The 18,595-nt window shown below is 44.9% G+C and overlaps 2 protein-coding genes across 3 annotated transcripts in view; one reads left to right on the top strand and one right to left on the bottom strand.

Moving 5' to 3' along the window:
- Positions 1-6,473, bottom strand: part of DHX29 (DExH-box helicase 29) — an 84,958-nt gene extending 78,485 nt beyond the window's left edge. Inside the window, exon 1 of one of the 2 annotated variants that reach the window (XM_077284996.1) lies at positions 6,333-6,473. The gene's annotated coding sequence lies outside the window, so the exon portion shown is untranslated. The remainder of the gene's footprint in view (positions 1-6,332) is intronic. The other variant, XM_077285013.1, reaches the window with a different exon arrangement.
- Positions 6,474-6,638: 165 nt separating this feature from the next.
- Positions 6,639-18,595, top strand: part of MTREX (Mtr4 exosome RNA helicase) — a 149,493-nt gene continuing 137,536 nt past the window's right edge. Inside the window, exon 1 of the mRNA XM_077285025.1 lies at positions 6,639-6,893. Within this exon, the coding sequence (XP_077141140.1) occupies positions 6,787-6,893 (107 nt within the window). The 5' untranslated portion in view covers positions 6,639-6,786. The remainder of the gene's footprint in view (positions 6,894-18,595) is intronic.

The raw sequence follows: 18,595 nt of genomic DNA, 5'->3' as shown, positions 1-18,595 counted from the left end.
GGGAGGCGTCTGACAGTACAGGTTGGTCACTGTCGGAATCTGACACAAGTGTCGGTGTTTTGGACTTAGTACTACGTGGTTTGTCCTGGGTCATATTTTTTAGTTCCTCCCTAATAATGGCCCGTAAATCCGTAATGGACACTGCTGCTCCCTGTGTTGTTTCCTTAAAACAGTCCTTGCAAAGTTTTTTGGGGTATGAGTCAGGAAGGGGCTGGCAACACAAGGCACATTCCTTGTGCTTCGTTTTTTGTCGTTTTTTGCCCTAAGCGTAATAAGTAGTGAGAGAGAGAAAAGAGAGAAACAGGGAGATAGCGTCAGCTTAATAGGCAGAGTTCACAACTCACCCAGTGAAGCAAATAATACCGGATCAGAAGGCCGAGATCCTGTTCTGGAACCGTCACTTTTACGAGCGGTCTCCGAGGATCCTCTTGCGTGATCTTTGGCGGGGGGTACTGGATCTCCAGCTGTGGGGTCCATGGCACCTGGGGATGACATCTCTGCATCGCCATTTTACTGTTTGTGAGCGATTTAAATAGTGCGCTCAAACTTCTCTTTTTTTTTTTTTTTTTCCCGCGCATGCGCAGATCGGCGCCGGCTCCCCCGCCTTGGATCCGGCCTAGGCGCCCCGGAAGTCCACCATTCATTTCCGGGGTAGCCTGTATTGCGGCGGTCGGCGCATGTGTGGCCCGGGATTCACGTCGGGCCGCACTAGGAGTGCAGCCGTTCTCCTACCTCCAGCCGTACCGCCACCGCAGATGATGCCGGGCGGCCCTCCCCGGACCCGGCCGTCTGCGTGGTCCTTCAGACGAGGAGGGAGCCGTCTAACGGAACTCCCCCGACGCTGCTTCTGAGCAGCAGCCCCTGCCGTTCTCGCGGACTGCACAGGCGGCATGCTTAGCCCAGGTATGTTCCCTTGAAGAAGTCCTGTCGTTCCCGCAGGAACAGGAAACCTAAACTGAGGAGGAGAGGCGGACCGCCCCCTTTTATTTCTCAATAGGTTTCCTGTTCCTGCGGGGCGGATCCCTCTCTCCAGTGGGGTGCTGTCGTGGCGAAGAGTAAAAAAGAGGTTAGATTATACTCACCCAGGGGCGGTCCTGCTGCAGTCTGGTCCGATGGGTGTCGTGGTCCTGTCCGGGGCCTCCTATCTTCACACTGCGGCTCCGGCGCAGGAGTACTTTGTCTGCCCTGTCGAGGGCAGAGCAAATTACTGCAGTGCGCAGGCGCTGGGCTTCTCTGACCTTTCCCAGCGCCTGCACACTGCAGTACTTTGCTCTGCCCTCAACAGGTCAAATCAGTACACCTGTATCAGGGCCGCAGCGTGAATACAAGCAGAGGATGTCATCGTAAGAAGATGGGAGGCCCCAGACCGGACTGCGATGCCCATCGTACCGGGACTGCCCCGGGTGAGTATAATCTAACCTCTTTTTCTCATCTTTCAGGATACATCGGGGGCTTATCTACAGCATTCCAGAATGCTGTAGATAAGCCCCTGATGCTGGTGGGCTTAGCTCACCTTCGATTTTGGAGGTGACAGGTTGCCTTTAATTCATCTAGGGGTGCAGTGAGCATGTTGACACCTCGTGTGCTTCACAGAAATTTATACCAATGGTAAGCGAAGAAAAAATAAATTACATTTTTACCACTAAAATGTTGCTTTAGCCCCAAATTTTAATTTTTTTAAGGACTAATAGGAAAAAATGGACATCTCAGTTTGTTGTGCAAATTCTCCTGATTGCCATAGTACTCTACATATAGTTCAGAAATACTTTTGGGGCACAGTGCAAAGCTTAGAAGCAAAGAAGAATTATGTTATAGTGCAGATTTTACAGTTATGGCTTGCGATGCCATGACCCACTGAAAGAGCCCCTGAGGTGCCAGAAAAGCAGAACCCCCATATGTGATCCCATTTTACAAACTACACCTCTCAATGAATTAATTTAAGGGTGCAGTGATCATTTTATCATCATCTTGGGTCACAGAATTTTATACCATTGAGAAGTGAAGAATAAATTACATTTTTACCACAAAAATTTTGTTTTAGCCCCAGATTTTACATTTTCCCAAGGCGAAATGGGTATAAATGGCACCAAAACGTGTCACATAATTTCTGCTGAACGTAGAAATACCCCATATGTGGCTGTACAGTACTGCTTAGCCACACGGCGAGACTCGGAAGGGAGTATTTGCCTCCTGGAGCGCAGATTTTCCTATAGTTTGCAGACTCCATATGCAGAGCCCCTAAGTGTTAGAAGAGCAGAATCCCCCTCAAGTGACCTCATTTTGGAAATTATATTGCTGCCAAACATGTGGATGCTAAATGTGGTTTAGGCACACCGTGGGCTCAGCAGGGAAGGGGGCATTAGGATATAGGAGTGCGGAATTCACTGGATTTCTGTTGGGGATGAGTAGCCATTTCGTTTTTCCAGAGCCTTTGTACCACCAGTAACGTGGAAGCCCCTTATATTTCCAATGACAGATGGTGGACCTGAGTAAGGGCTATTTTTATGGATTGATTTGAAGCTTTTATTGGAAAAATATTTCATAACATTTGGGATCACATTTATCCTGTGCTCTACGCTGAGCACTTACATCGAGGGTTTCCATCTAAATCTCCAAGTAACGTGATTCAGATGAAACCCTCGAGGGATCCATTCACTATAATGAAGCAGCAGAGTTACTCTGGACTTCGTCTGGCTTCTGTTCTTCTGTGTCCTTCTTTTCAGAAGTGTACAAAACTGTGACGGACACTGCTTATATGCAATCCTAAAAAGATGGACACCACCTAAGCATAGGCTAGATGGCATTCACAGTGACTCCATCAGCCTCATTATAGGGAATCATCCGCCAGAGGTTCCGTCTCAATCACGTGTTTCAGAGATTTACATGAAACCCCAGTGTCAGCGCTCAGCGCAGTGAGCAGGACAGATGTGAGCTGAGCCTTACTGCGATCTATGGGAGGCAGAATGAACAAATCAACAGAATATGAATAATTGGTTTTACTTTACTTATTTTTTTTATACTGTTCCTCGTGTGATATAAATGATTAGATAACTTTATTCTACAGGTCGGTGCGATTACAGCGATACCAGATTTATATAGTTTTTTTTTGTTTGGCTGCTGTCACACTATAAGCGCTTTTTTTTTGCAATAACTAATTATGAATCCCCATATTTTGAGAGCTGTAATGTTTCTATGTTCTGGCAGACATGTGAGGGCTTGTTTTTTGCGGGACGAGTTGACATTTTCATTGGTACTATTTTCAGACACATTCAATTTTTTTTTATGGCTTGCTATTACGACTTTTGAAAGGCAGAAAGAACAAAAGCAATTGAGGAATTTTTTTTTTAGGGGTGTTTTTAATGCCATTTAGCATGTGGTAAAAATTAATGAGGCAACTTTATTCTTCGGGTCAGTACGATTACAGCGATACCTCATTTAAGTTTTTTTTTTTGCGCTTTTACACAATAAAAACTTTTATAAAAAAAATTGATTTCTGCATTGCCATATTCTGAGAGCCATAACTTTTTTGACGTTTGGAGTGATACCATTTTTGTTTACATAAGTCTTTTTGATAGCATTTTATTGCACTTATTTTCCCAATTGCATGATAGAAAAGCATAGTTTGCCACTTTTTTTTTTTTAAGGCATTCACTGAAGGAGTTAACTAGTGTGACACATTTAGGCTACGTTCACCCTAGGCATTTTTGCTGCCATTTTAAGCTAATTTTCAGCTGATTTGACAGTACCAGCTATGTCTATGAGATTTCAGAAATCTCATGCACACAGCTTGGGTTTTTTGTCATCAGGATTTTGGACTTTGCATCAGGGCTGTGGAGTTGGTAAGCCAAACCTCCGACTCTTCAGTATCCATGACACCTACTCCGACTCCACAGCCCTGCTTTACTTGTTTTTATGGACAGAGACAATTTCACTTCTTACGTCGTTTTTTCAGTATTTGTAACCCATTGAATTGAATGGGAAAAAAAAACACATGGAAAAAAAATGCAGCAAAACCTTTGTTTTTGCCGCAGCTTCTTTCCTGCCAAGCACTCAGGCTTTGCTTCAGAAAAAAAATGCCACAAAAACACGCAGTGTGAATTTAGCCTTATAGAGTGTGTCATTCAGACATAGTGATATAAAATATGTTTAGTATTTTTTTTTGCATAAAAGGTGTATTTATTAGTGTAATATTTGTTTCTCTTTTTACTCAGTGCCTCTATGGGACTTTCACTTTGATGATCGCAGATATAACAAATTGTAATGCATTATACCTGTACAGAAGCTCCTTAGATTATGCTCCGAACATGGTCTAAGCAGTTTTCCATAGCTTGATGACCCCGAGCTTGTTATAAAAAGCCCAAGTCATCATAGCAAAATGACAATGAAAAAAAAAAATTTTTTTTTGAAGAATAAAACAACCACATTTCATAACACGGAGTCAGTCTGAAATATGAAAACGTAAAAAGTTACTCAACCCATATGAAAAATATTTAGATTTGAGAGTCCTCAGTGGTTGATACCTTTTAAGGCCGGTTTCACACGTCAGTGGCTCCGGTACGTGTGGTGACAGTTTTCTCACGTACCGGAGACACTGACTCACGTAGACACATTAAAATCAATGTGTCTCTGCACGTCAGCGTGTTTTCATGGACCGCGAGTCCGTTTGAAAAACACGGAGACATGTCAGTGTTCGTGGGAGCGCACGGATCACATGGACCCATTAAAGTCAATGGGTCCGTGTTAACAAGTACCGCACACGGATGCTGTCCGTGTGCCGACTGAGTACCACATGGACCGTGCAGGAGACAGCACTACAGTAAGTGCTGTCTCCCCCAGCGTGTGGTGCTGAAGCCGCCATTCATTTCTTCTCCCCAGCAGCATTCGCTGGAGAGGAGGAATGAAAAAATCAATGTTTTTTTTATTATTTTTGTGTGTAAAATAAAGATCCTTGTCACCTGCTGCCTCTCACCCACTGTGTGCCCGCCCACTGGCATTAAAATACTCACCCAGCTCCCTCGATGCTTCCTCTCAGCAACGCAGCTTGTCCTGTAGGAGCGGTCACGTGGTGCCGCTCATTACAGTGATGAATATGCGGCTCCACCTCCCATAAGGAATTAGCTCCTCAGACCATGTGGGGTCACCATAACACAGTACCAGACCCCAATCAGGAGAACAATAAAACATCCACACTTCTTATCTGTGAACTGCTCCAATATTTATGGACACAACTGTTTATCACTCACATAATGGTAATTCTGCTTCACGTCACTTGTCTTATCTATGGCATTTTTCTGTGCTGTGTATAAATATGTGATTCTTCAGAATTTCTTCTAGTTCATGCCGGATGAAGAGACCCGGGTAGTCTTGACTCTCGAAAGCTTGCAATTTGTTACCATCTTTTCAGTTAGCCATTAAAAGGCATCAACCACTAAGGACTCCCAAATCTAAATATTTTTCTATCCACTGGCTAACATGGTACCAAGATATATATATATTTCCTGTATCAACCCATATGGTAAATGATGTATAGAAAAATACATTCCAAACACCAGATCTACAATCTTCCCCCCAATAATTTGAATAAAATGTAGCAAGTACTAAGAAAAACTATATCTCAGCAAGCAAAATACACAGCCGAGCGCAGGGCCATGAATAGAGGTGTTTTGTTTTTCTGTACAAAGCAGGGCTGTGGAGTTGGAGTCATGGTCATGGAAATTGAGGAGTCGGAGTTGGAGGTTTGGCTTACCGAGTCCACTGCCCTGCTACAAAGTTCGGAACTTTTTCAAGACACAAAAAACAAACAAAAACGTTAAGACCTTGTTACCGTCACCACACCAATGTGAAGAATTATATTACTAGGGGGAAAAAAAGACAGTTGCACTGCAAAAATTATTTTTTTTTCGATTTTTTTGGCGTTTTTTTTCCAGTACATGAAATGACGAAATAAATGACGTTAATCAAAACTACAACTTGTCCCACAAAGAACAAAAACCAGACGGGAACATGTAACGCTGTGGCTCCAGGGGAGGGAACAAGGGAAAACCAGAAAGGAAAACTGTCTGGGATGTAAATGTGGAGGGCAACAGATGCTGGAGCCCAATACTGAGGGAACAGACCCCCTGCTCCACTACTGCGGCCTAACGAAAGGTCCCATACACCTCCAATATCTGTCTGCTGACCAACCGGCCACCAGAGAACAATGCCGCCGCCGCCTCCTCCTCACACGGAATACAAACAGTCCGGCTCCTCCCGGCCATTCCCTGTGCAGGAGGTGACGGGTCAGAGTGGACGCTGCTGCTGCTGCTAGGTGACCATATGTAGTAAGCACTCACCACACACACGTCGTCCCCATCACACCCGTGACGTCACGACAAATCCACCACGAGCGCCCGGCGCCGCTGACGTCACGAAACTTGATCTCCAACACAGTTTTGCCACCACATGTGATCCTAACACCATTTCCTTTCTGTCCGCACCAAAGTGGCCATTTTGTTGTAGCTCATCTTATTCATTTGTGCTCATTTCTTGTCGTTGGAAATATGGCCGAAAGCGCGAATCAATGCGCACCCGCAGGAGACACATGCAATGAGGAATCGTCTCATACTCGTGAGCCAATCAGAGCGCGGTGGTGACGTCATTGTGTATGCGACCCGGGCTCACTCGTGTGGTCATCTGTCCGCGACTGTAGCGCACGCTACTATACGTTACGCGTTGTATTTGCATTTCCATTCGGTACCGAACTCGACTTTAGTGTCAGCCTGCGGGAGAGCGGCAGGAAGGCAGGATATGGCGGACGCTTTCGGGGATGAGCTGTTCAGTGTGTTTGAAGACGAGGCACCAGCGGCGGCCGCAAGCAAGAACGTACCGCAGCCCGGGCCCGCGGCCAAAACCGGGTGAGTGCCCCCACTAATCAGATGGACGGTACCAGGGGAAAGCTGTTCCGTACTGACTGGGCCCATTGTGTCTGATAGTTGGTGTAATTTTTTGTTTTTATTTGTTGGTCATCAGCTGTATAATATGTAGCTGCCTCTTTTGAGAGGGATTAAAAGTAATTGGACAGTTATCCCAAAAGCTCTTTAATGGACTGGTCCCTCTATAATCCTTCATCAATTAAGCAGGCAAAGGGTCTGGAGCTGATTCCAGGTGTGGCATTTGGAAGCAGTTGCTGTGAACCCACAACAGTGGCCAAAGGAGCTCTAAACGGAAAGGACACTGGTATCATTAGGCTGAAAAAAAGAATAAATCCATCAGAGAAATAGCAGAAATGTTAGAAATGGCCACATCAACCGTTTGATACATTCTGCAAAAAAAAGTGCACTAGTGATGAGCTGGAGAACTCACACAGGTCGTCTGAACGTCCACGGAAGACAATAGTGGTGGATGATCGCAGATCACCCACCTTTCCATGGTGAAGAAAAACAAGTTAGTGAAGAGCAACACTCTCCAGTAAGTGTTTCAGTATCTCAGTCTACAATAAAGAGATTAATAATAATAATTTTATTTATATAGCGCCAACATATTCTGCAGCGCTTTACAAATTATAGAGGGGATTTGTACAGACAATAGACATTACAGCATAACAATAATCACAGATCAAAACAGATACAAGAGGAGTGAGGGCCCTGCTCGCAAGCTTACAATCTGAGGAAAGGGGGAGACGCGAGAGGTGGATGGTAACAATTGCTTTCGTTGTTCGGGCCAGCCATACTGTAAGGCCCAGGTGTTCATGTAAAGCTGCATGAACCAGTTAACAGCCTAAGTATGTAGCAGTACAGACACAGAGGCTATTAACTGCATAAAGTGTATGAGAACATGATGCGAGGAACCTGATTATGGTTTAAGTTTTTTGAATGGGCCACACAGGGATAGTTAGGTTAATGCGTTGAGGCGGTAGGCCACTCTGACTAATGCGTTTTAAGGCGCGCTTAAAACTGGGGATTAATCGTATTAACCTGGGTAGTGCATTCCAAAGAATTGGCGAAGCACGTGAAAAGTCTTGGAGACAGGAGTGGGAGGTTCTGATTATTGAGGATGCTAACCTGAGGTCATTAGCGGAGCGGAGGGCACGGGTAGGGTGGTAGGCTGAGACCAGAGATGAGATGTAGGGTGGTGCTGAGCCATGGAGTGCTTTGTGGATGAGGGTAGTAGTTTTGTACTGGATTCTGGAGTGGATGGGTAACCAGTGTAATGACTGGCACAAGGTAGAGGCATCGGTGTAAAGGTTGGTGAGGAATATGATCCTGGCTGTAGCATTCAGGACAGATTGGAGCGGGGAGAGTTTGGTAAGAGGGAGTCCGATTAGTAGAGAGTTACAATAGTCCGGACGAGAATGAATGAGTGAAACAGTAAGCGTTTTTGCAGAGTCGAAAGTAAAAAAAAAAAGGTCAAATTCTAGAAATGTTTTTGAGATGCAGATAAGAAGAGAAGAGTGAGTGGATGTGGGGGGTGAATGAAGGTTCGGAATCAAGTATGACCCCAAGGCAGTGGGCATGTTGCTTGGGAGTAATGGTGGAACCGCACACGGAGATGGCAATGTCAGGCAAAGGTAGGTTAGTAGAGGGAGATAACACAAGGAGTTCAGCTTCAGATAGAGGGAGGACATGATGTTAGAGACAGCGGTAAGACAATCACTGGTGTTTTCTAAAAAGGCAGACGTAATATCAGGAGAAGAAGTGTATAATTGGGTGTCGTCAGCATAGAGATGGTCCTGGAAACAAAATCTACTGATTGCTTGTCCAATAGGTGCAGTATACAAAGAGAAGAGGAGGGGGCCTAGAACTGATCCTTGAGGAACCCCAACAGTAAGGGGAAGGTGAGAGGAGGAGGAACCAGCAAAAGATACAGTGAAGGAGCGATCAGAGAGATATGAGGAGAACCAGGAGAGAACGGTGTCCTTGCGGCCGATTGGAGCGGAGCATAGTCAGGAGGAGCTGATGATGCACAGTATCGAAAGCTACGGAGAGATCCAAGAGAATTAGCATGGAGTAGAGACCATTAGATTTAGCTGTTAGTAGGTCATTAGAGACTTTAGTGAGGGCAGTTTCAGTAGAGTGTAAAGAGCGGAAACCAAATTGAAGAGGGTCGAGAAGAGAATTATCTGAGAGATAGCGGGTAAGACGGGAGTGGACCAGGCGTTCGAGGAGTTTGGAGATGAAGGGGAGATTAGAGACAGGTCTATAGTTGGCAGCACAGTTTTGGTCGAGGGATGGTTTAAGTAATGGATGTATGATGCATGCTTAAATAAGGAGGGAAAGATACCGGAAGAGAGAGGTTGAATATTTTCGTTAGGTGAGAGGTGACAGCAGGGGAAAGGGACTGGAGGAGATGTGACGGAATGGGGTCACTGGTGCAAGTGGTTTGGCAAGAAGATGCAAAGAGCCTGATTACTTCTTCTGTAACTGGTTCAAAGTCAAAGAGTGAGCTAGATGCAGTGGGGGAGGGAGGACAGTGCATGGTATGAGGGGATTGGGAGATAATTTCCTGTCGGATATGGTCAATTTTTTCTTTGAAGTAATTAGCCAGATCGTCAGCGCGGAGATCCTTGGTTGGGGCCTGCTCTCTTGGGTTGAGTAGGGACTGGAAAGTGTCAGAGACGTTTAGGGTTATTGGACAGTGAGGTGATGAGGGTGTTGAAATAGGTTTGTTTGGAGAGGTGAAGGGCAGAGTTGTATGTTTTAAGCATAAACTTATAATGGATGAAATCTTCGGGTAGATTAGATTTTCTCCACAGGCGTTCGGTGCACCTGGAGCACCGCTACAGGAAACGTGTTTGCAGCGTGTGCCACGGTTGTCGCTGTCTGTGCCAAGTTCTATGTATAGGAGGTGCAGTTTCATCCAGGGCACTTTGCAGGGTTTCATTGTAATGCTTCAGTGCAGAATCAGGACATGAGATGGAGGAGATTGGGGCCAATGAGGACTGTAAGTTCTTCATAAGTTTCTGGGTGTTAATGACCTGTATGTTTCTATATGTGTGGAAAGTTGGGGTGACCTGACCGGGATGGCAGTTCTTGATAGAGAATGAAAGAAGGTTGTCGTCAGAGAGCGGGAGAGGGGAGTTTGTGAAATCATCCACGGAGCAAAGCCGGGAGAAGACCAAGTCAAGGGAGTTTCCGTCTTCATGAGTTGGAGAGTTAGTTTGCTGAGAGAGGCCAAAAGAGGAGGTTAGAGAGAAGACTTCATGAGAGATGAAGATGCAAACCGTTAATCAGCCTGAAAAATAGGCCAGACTGGAAGCAGCTGGATGAATTCTGAAGTGTACAGGCCGATACTTTCTGCTCAGATTCAACCAAATGCAGCGAGGTTGATTCGATGGTGCTTCACAGCACAGATGGACAATGACCTAAAATATAACACAGGAGCTATATAAAAGAAAGAGGAGGAATTTTCTGCAGTGGTCGACAGTTACCAGATCTCAACCCATCGCGCTGCATTTCATATGCTTAAGGCAACACTTATGGCAGAAAGACTCACAAGAAAGCAACAACTGAAGTCAGCTGCAGTAAAGGCCGGCAAAGCATCACAAAAGAGGAACCCATCAAGGGACTCTCTACACAATGGAACATGTCACCTGAAAAAAAAAAAAAAAAAACTATTGACCCACAGATAAGTGATTAATAGGGTTGTGAACCTGCCCTGCACTTAGACCCCTGCTGCCTGGAGGATATAAATTTTGTCCCCCCCACCCCTGGCAGAGTTCTGTTATCAGTCATAGAGGTGGCGCCGGCGTGGGTCCAGTCACCGCTCTGTGTATAGAGAGAGATGTTCAGCATTTCAGTCGGCCATCAGTGCCGTTGGCACGGTCACAGCTGCCGCTCTCTATACACAGAGAGTTGACTGACTGGTTTTCGTTTAACCCCTTTAATTACAACTGTAGTGGAGGCTTAACTTTCTCAGTTGTTGCATTTTAAATTAAAAGTACTGGCATGCAGATGCCAAATCGGGTAGATTCGGTCACTGTCCAAATATTTCTGGACCCATCTGTATATATCACTGGCCACATCACCGCTTTGAAGTGCACTGCTCTTGTAAGCTGCCCTCGCACAAAGTGATGTGCAGACCTAAAGGCTTCCTTTTGAGCCTGTACACCATTCTATATACAGAGCAAACTTCAAAGTGTTGTTTTGCGCAATCGTTGGGTATACCCGGACCCCAACAATCGGTAGCTACTTGCAGCGTGTATTATATTTGCTGTGCATGTATATATGTTTGAAAACAAGAAAATCAGCACAGAGTACATTATAATCACCAATCAACAAAGTCCTCTGCCTTTATTCATAGGACTAGGTGAATACCCATATGGACACTCCTGGTTATCATTACAGATAAACTGGCATGGAGTAGCAGTCCAATTATTTTTTGTGCAAAATTGTATAAAGTCTTAATTAGAAAGAAACATAAACATAATAAAATTCGTATCCAGACAGGGCAATTTACATGGGGGAGATGGAAAAACGGACACGTGGGTCACCCAGTAAATATTACATATTGCGGTGGGGAGAGCAAACACAATTATATATGACCTATTTCACAAAGTGCAGGTGCTTCAGATAGCATAAGTGCATTAGTGCAGAGCCAAGAGGGGAATTCAGTACTACCCACCAGTGTGGGATCCCCAAAGAGCTCTAGAGCAAATAGAGGCACCACATATCAACTACCTCACAATTAAGAAGAAGCCAACGCGAAACGAGGAACTATGTATGGGTAAGAGCTTTCCCTCGATATGTAATATTTACTGAGTGACCGACATGTCTCTTTTTCCATCTCCCCCATGTAAATTTCCTTGTCAAGATACTAATTTTATTATGTTTATGTTCCTTTCTAATAAAGACTTTATACAATTTTGTAAACTGTGAGATTCTATGAGCTGTCCGAGGCCAAAGATATAAGTGGAGATGAGCAGGGGCCCTAGGACTGAACCTTGCGGGGCTCCGACAGATAGGGGGCGAGGTGAGGAGGTGGTGTGTGAGTGGGAGATGCTGAATTTCCAGTCTGTTAGGTTTGATGAGATCCAGGATAGGGCCAAGTCTGTGATGCCAAGGGATGAGAGGGTCCGCAGCAACAGGGAAAGGTCCACTGTGTCAAAGGCAGAGGACAGGTCCAGGAGGAGGAGGACAGAGTAGTGTCGCTTGGCTTTGGCGGTTAGTAGGTTGTTGGTGACTTTAGTTAGGGCAGTTTCAGTGGAGTGATGCGGTCGGAAGCCAAATTGTAAGCGGTCGAAGAGGGAGCAGGAAGAGAGGTCGGAGGTCAGTTCAAGATGGACGTGTTGTTCCAGCAGATAGATATATATATATAGATATCAGGGTGGATTTGATTTAAATCTAACTGATTTAAATCACGATTTAAATCACTAGTCAGTAAGGCTTGATTTAAATCAGTGATTTAAATCAAAGTTTCTACCTAAACTAGTTCTTGCTACTTTAACATGCAAGTAGATGAAGATTTTTAGAATCACTTTTTATATTACTTTTTTCTCCCCAGTTTAATGGGTTAATCATTCATATTTGGACACCACTGTTCTGTTGTACTTAGGAAGGAGAAAAATAATCCTGACCTTAATAACAATTTAAATAGATTTATTCAACTGAAACAATAACAACATTACAGCATAAGTTATTTGCGTAAACAAACATCCATGTTTGTTAACTAATTTGGCTAAACAAAATATATATATATATTTTAAGAAACTTAGACTGTCAGCCCAGCCGACACATGAAAAACTTAAATACTACTGTCCATGCTGTCCTCTGTAGCTCACTTGTCGTCATCTTCATCATCATCTTCTTCTTTGTTCCTATTCATAATCTGGAAAAGAAAAACAAGCTTTCCTGCTTTATTGGGTCCCAACCGATTTCTCAATTTAGAATGAATAAGTCCAAAGGAAGAGAATATTCTTTCAACGCCTGCAGAAGAAGCTACTGCTGTTAAAAGTGAAATCATTACTTGAACGGTCTCTAAATCCAAGCGCTTAAGTGACTTCCACCAGTTTACTGGTGTGACCTTCCTTAAAATATCTTCAGCAAACATATATTTCTTGAATGGTTCCCCCTTAGCTCTGAAGTTTATTATAGTTGGCATTAAAGATGGATGATTGCTGGATACCCATGTCATAGCTAACTCCTCTTCCTCAGCACTTAGGTTTTGACCCTGATATTGGATATTGACAATATTTGCCAAAAAATGAGCTGGAGTCAGTGCTTGTCCCATTCGTTTGTTTACTGCTTGTAATTTAATTCTGTCCATGTGTAGTTCTGTTCTTAAGTGTTCACTCAGTTCCTTCCAAATTTCAACAGCATCCGCAATAAAACAGCTATTTTTCTGTATTTTGTTTAAAGCTTGAGAGATGGGTTTCAGGAAGCTCAGCATATGTTCAACATTTCTCTTAAGCCCAATGTTGAGGATTTTGGCCGTGACAGTGCCATCTATTTTATCTCAATTTTCTTCACAAAGTGTCATCAGAATAGGCCAGTTTTTGATATACTGCTCAAAACAGTCCACCACAGAGTTCCATCTAACATCTTGTGGGAGCGTTAGCTTGGTTCCACCCATCCTTTTCAGAGCTGCTGCAGCAAAATGATTACGGAAGTATTTAGCAATTTCAACAACATTAGCCTTTATTTCTGGAACACTTAAGTCTTTGGCTAAGAGGTGCAGCAAATGAGCACTGCAACCATATGTTATTAGCAGCTTTGTATTCCCTCCCTGCTCTTCTAAATCTCTTCTCATCTTGGATACGTTTGCAGCATTGTCAGTGACCAAACTGCGTACTAGACATTTGAATTTTTGTTCACATGTCGTTATAGCTTTTACTGCCACTTCTTGTAAGTATTCTGCTGTGTGTGCATTTCCTGACGTATCCGTTGTTTGTGCAAGGAAGACTTTACCTTCTTCTGTTGTTATACAAGCACATACAATAGGATCATTGTGGACATTACTCCACCCATCAATACTTAGGTTAACAATTTTACCCTCCAGAGCTGTTGCACATTGCTCCATTTCTCTGTCATACACTTGATCCAGCAGTTTCCCTGCAACATCAGCTCTGCTGGGTGGACTGTATCCTGGTCTCAGTGACTGAACCATATTAATGAAATGTGGGTTCTCAGTCAGACGGAAAGAAGAGTTCGTTGCATAAATAAACTGGGCAATTTTTTCATCAATCAACTCTTTTTCTAATCTGCTAGTTCTTATCACAAACCTATCTATGGTGGTTCCAGGAGGTAAAGGTTTTTTCTTCCTTTTGGGTGATGGTGATATGTGGCTGTGGGTGTCTGATGATGATGCTGCTGCTAATGAAGCACTATCCTGGATGGATAACTCTGAAACTGTAGAACAGGATGATGGTGATCTTGGAGGTGGATAGTTTCCAGAATCCATGAATTCCCCTAAACAAAAAAAGTCAATGCTGTTATTTTATTGTTTATACAATTTCTGCTTATTGTACACAACACATCACTGCCCCTGCCCCAAAAGGAATATTTGTTTTTCTTCATAACTGTACCAAATGACAGTAACATGCAGTAATAAAAAGAAATATAATTTTTCTCACACATGACAGTTCAGTCTTTAGAAATAGGATTCAATAAAAATGTTTACCAACCTGAAGATCCTGCCTGTTCAGAGGTGTTTCTTTGGTCATCTTCATCACCGCACTTCTCATGATGTTGCCTCATTCGCGCCACCAGGCCTTGCATCTCTTTGTTGCATCGTTTGCATTTTGCACGCATGCCTGCCTTACCGATAGGCGAAGGAGCTTCATTAAAATATTCCCAAACTGGGTCTCTTTTACGGCCTGCTGCCATTATAAGGAAAGAATGTAATAAACCTCAGATCGTACACACAAACAGATCCAGACTTGTCTGTCTGTGGCTATGCTGCAGTATTGTGCTCAAAGTTTCACTTTCATTTTCTTGTCTGCTTGCCCTTCCTCCTCCTCACACTTAGATTCACATTCTTCTTGTGTTGTGCAGATCTATTCCACTCCAAACAATCAGAAACATATTGTCTAAGGGTACTGTCACACAGTGCAATTTTGATCGCTACGACGGTACGATTCGTGACGTTCTAGCGATATCGTTACGATATCGCAGTGTCTGACACGCAGCAGCGATCAGGGACCCTGCTGAGAATCGTACGTCGTAGCAGATCGTTTGAAACTTTCTTTCGTCGCTGGATATCCCGCTGTCATCGCTGGATCGTTGTGTGTGACAGCGATCCAGCGATGCGTTCGCTGGTAACCAGGGTAAACATCGGGTTACTAAGCGCAGGGCCGCGCTTAGTAACCCGATGTTTACCATGGTTACCAGCGTAAAAGTTAAAAAAAACAAACCGTACATACTCACCATCTGATGTCTGTCAGGTCCCTTGCAGTCTGCTTCCCGCTCTGACTGTGAGCGCCGGCCGGAAAGTGAGAGCACAGCACAGCAGTGACGTCACCGCTGCGCTCTGCTCTCACTGTACGGCTGCACTCAGTCAGAGCGGGAAGCAGACGGCAAGGGACCTGACAGACATCAGATGGTGAGTATGTACGGTTTGTTTTTTTTTACTTTTACGCTGGTAACCACGGTAAACATCGGGTTACTAAGCGCGGCCCTGCGCTTAGTAACCCGATGTTTACCCTGGTTACCAGCGAACCTCGGCATCGCTCCAGCGCCGTGATTGCAAAGTGTGACCGCAGTCTACGACGCTGGAGCGATACTCATACGACGCTGCGACGTCACGGATCGTGCCGTCGTAGCGACGAAAATTGCACGGTGTGACAGTACCCTTACTTCTTGGACTTGGCACTGAAGGGGTTGATTCTGTATTCATAGGTTTGTAGAACAATAGGATTAAGGTCTTTTTCTCAACTCTGTTCATATTGTAACATTTTTGCCGTGAAGAAGAGGCTGGGACCTCTGCGGAGTCAAATTCAGTTTTGAGAACTGCGTAAGTAAAGCGAGCGTCTGTGATAATATAGGAGAGAAACTGCCCACTAATCCTACAGAAACCTCTGGAAGAGCATGGCATTGTGAATGTTACACATATACAGCCTTTATTCTACTGAGTTAAACAACTCAGCTTTATCTCATGATGGAAGAACCTTTGGATGGTAAAATATTTTCCTCAAAAAGCAGTTTATTGAAAAAAAATCCGATTTAAATAAAAAAAATCCGATTTTTTTTGATTTTTTAAAAAAACCATTGATTTTTATCCACCCTGATATATATATATATATATTTTGTCTAAGGGGTACAGTCCGGCCGCGAATCGGCCCCTCCCTACTTCCGTCCAGTCAGTGACCCCTCCATATTCCCCTCCAGTCAGCGCCCACATAGCGTTTTAGGACTGCGTTACACCGCGGCATAATGCAGTCCGTTAACGCTACCATTAACCGTGTAAGTGTGCCCAACTTTTTTACTATTGATGATGCATAGGCAGCATAGTAATAACATATAATGTTAAAAATATAAAAAAAAACCATTATATTCTCACCTTCCGCCGTCCGCGCCAGCCTTTCCCGGTCCCAAGAATGCATTGCGGCAATGACCGGATATGACGTAGCGGTCTCGCGAGACCGGTACATCATCACGTGTTGTTGCCACAAGGCATTACTGACTGGGACCGGAGCGTCGCGATGAGCATCGGTAAATGCTTGGGCTGGATCCGGGGGCCGCCGTAAGGTGAGTATATAACTGTTTTTTTATTTTAATTCTTTTCTTTTTTTTAACAGGGATATGGTCCCCACATTGCTATATACTGCGTGGGCTGTGTTGTATACTGCGTGGGCTGTGATATATACTACATACATATTCTAGAATACCCGATGCGTTAGAATCGGGCAACCATCTAGTGTATCTAGTAGCCATTATGGGCTATTAAATTTGAATACCTTCATAACTTTATCCAGAATGGTGTGCTGCCTCTGATTTTTGGATATATATATATATATACATATACACTAGACGGTGGCCTGATTCTAACGCATCGGTTATTCTAGAATATGCATGTCCACGTAGTGTATTGCCCAGCGCCACGTAGTGTATTGCTCAGCCACGTACGTCACAGGTTAAAAAATAAACATACTCCCCTCCTGATCCGAGGGCCCCTTGTAGTTCTAACATACTCACCATACTTGTACAGTCATGGACAAAAATTTTGAGAATGAGACAAATATTAATTTTTCCAAAGTCTGCTGCTTCATTTTTTCTAATGGCAATTTGCATATACTCCTGAATGTCAGAGTGATCAGCTTAACAGCAATTACTGTACTTGCAAAGTCAATATTTGCCCAGAAAATGAACTTTAACCCCCAAAACACATTTCAACATCATTGCAGTCCTGCCTTAAAAGGAGCAGCTAACATCGTTTTAGTGATTGATCCATTAACACAGGTGTGGGTGTTGATGAGGACAGGGCTGGCGATCAATCAGTCATGATTAAGTAAGAATGACATCACTGGACACTTTAAAAGGAGGCTGGTGCTTGGTATCATTGTTTCTCTTCAGTTAAAGGGGTTGTCCACTACTTTCAATTAACCCCCCAATGTATCCCCCCGGGGCCCCTGATGATTTGTGTAAATACCTTCTTTAGCCGTTTTCGCCTGTGAGCGGCGCTATGCTGGTGGCTGAGTCCGGGTCACGTGACCCCCTGGCTTCAGCCGCCGCTCATTTCCGCCGACGTCGCGTCAATTTGCAGACTCTGGAAATTGACGTGATGTCAGTAGCAGGCGTGTCCCCAGGCTCCACAGAGAGCAGTCACTCATAAAGAGTGACTGGGCTGTGGGCGGGGCTGAGGCTGACTGCGGGGCTGTGCTGGGGCGGGCGGGCTAGGCAGGGATGTGCGGTCCCGGGCGCCGGCCCCATGCGGTCCCGGGCGCCGGTGCCATACGGTCGGCGCCGCCGTGCGGTCCCGGGCGCCGGCGCCGTGCGGTCCTGGGCGCCGGCGCCGTGCGGTCCCCGGCGCTGTGCGGACCGGTGCCGGTATGTGCTGGGGGGTGGTGTGTGTGTGTGTGTGTGTGTGTGTGTGTGTCTGCAGGCATCGTCCGATGGGACAACAAGTCCCATCGGGCTCTGCCTGCTACAGTGGCAGTGAGTGACACATTAGCCAATGATGGGACAGTAGTAGTCCCATCATCCGGCTAATGTGTTGAATGTAATAAAAAAAAAAAATACATACATACATACATACAACACACACCATGCGACGACACTCACCATGCGGCGACATGCGCCATGCGACGACATGCGACATACAACGACATGCGACAACATGCGACATGCAGCATGCGCCATGCGACGACATGCGCCATGCGACGACATGCGCCATGCGACGACATGCAGCATGCGACGACATGCACCAACCATGCGACGACATGCGCCATGTGACAACATGCGACATGCGCCATGCGACGACATGCGCCATGCGACGACATGTGCCATGCGACAACATGCAACATGCAGCATGTGCCATGCGATGACATACGACATGCAGCATGTGCCATGCAATGACATGCGCCATGCGACAACATGCGACATGCAGCATGTGACGACATGCACCATGCGACGACATGCGCCATGTGACAACATGCGACATGCAGCATGTGGCGACATGCAGCATG

The sequence above is a fragment of the Ranitomeya variabilis genome, chromosome 1 (assembly GCF_051348905.1).
Source record: "Ranitomeya variabilis isolate aRanVar5 chromosome 1, aRanVar5.hap1, whole genome shotgun sequence".
NCBI classification, from domain to species: domain Eukaryota; kingdom Metazoa; phylum Chordata; class Amphibia; order Anura; family Dendrobatidae; genus Ranitomeya; species Ranitomeya variabilis.
The sequence above is the reverse complement of the archived record's forward strand: the minus strand, read 5'-3'. Positions and strand labels throughout refer to the sequence as shown.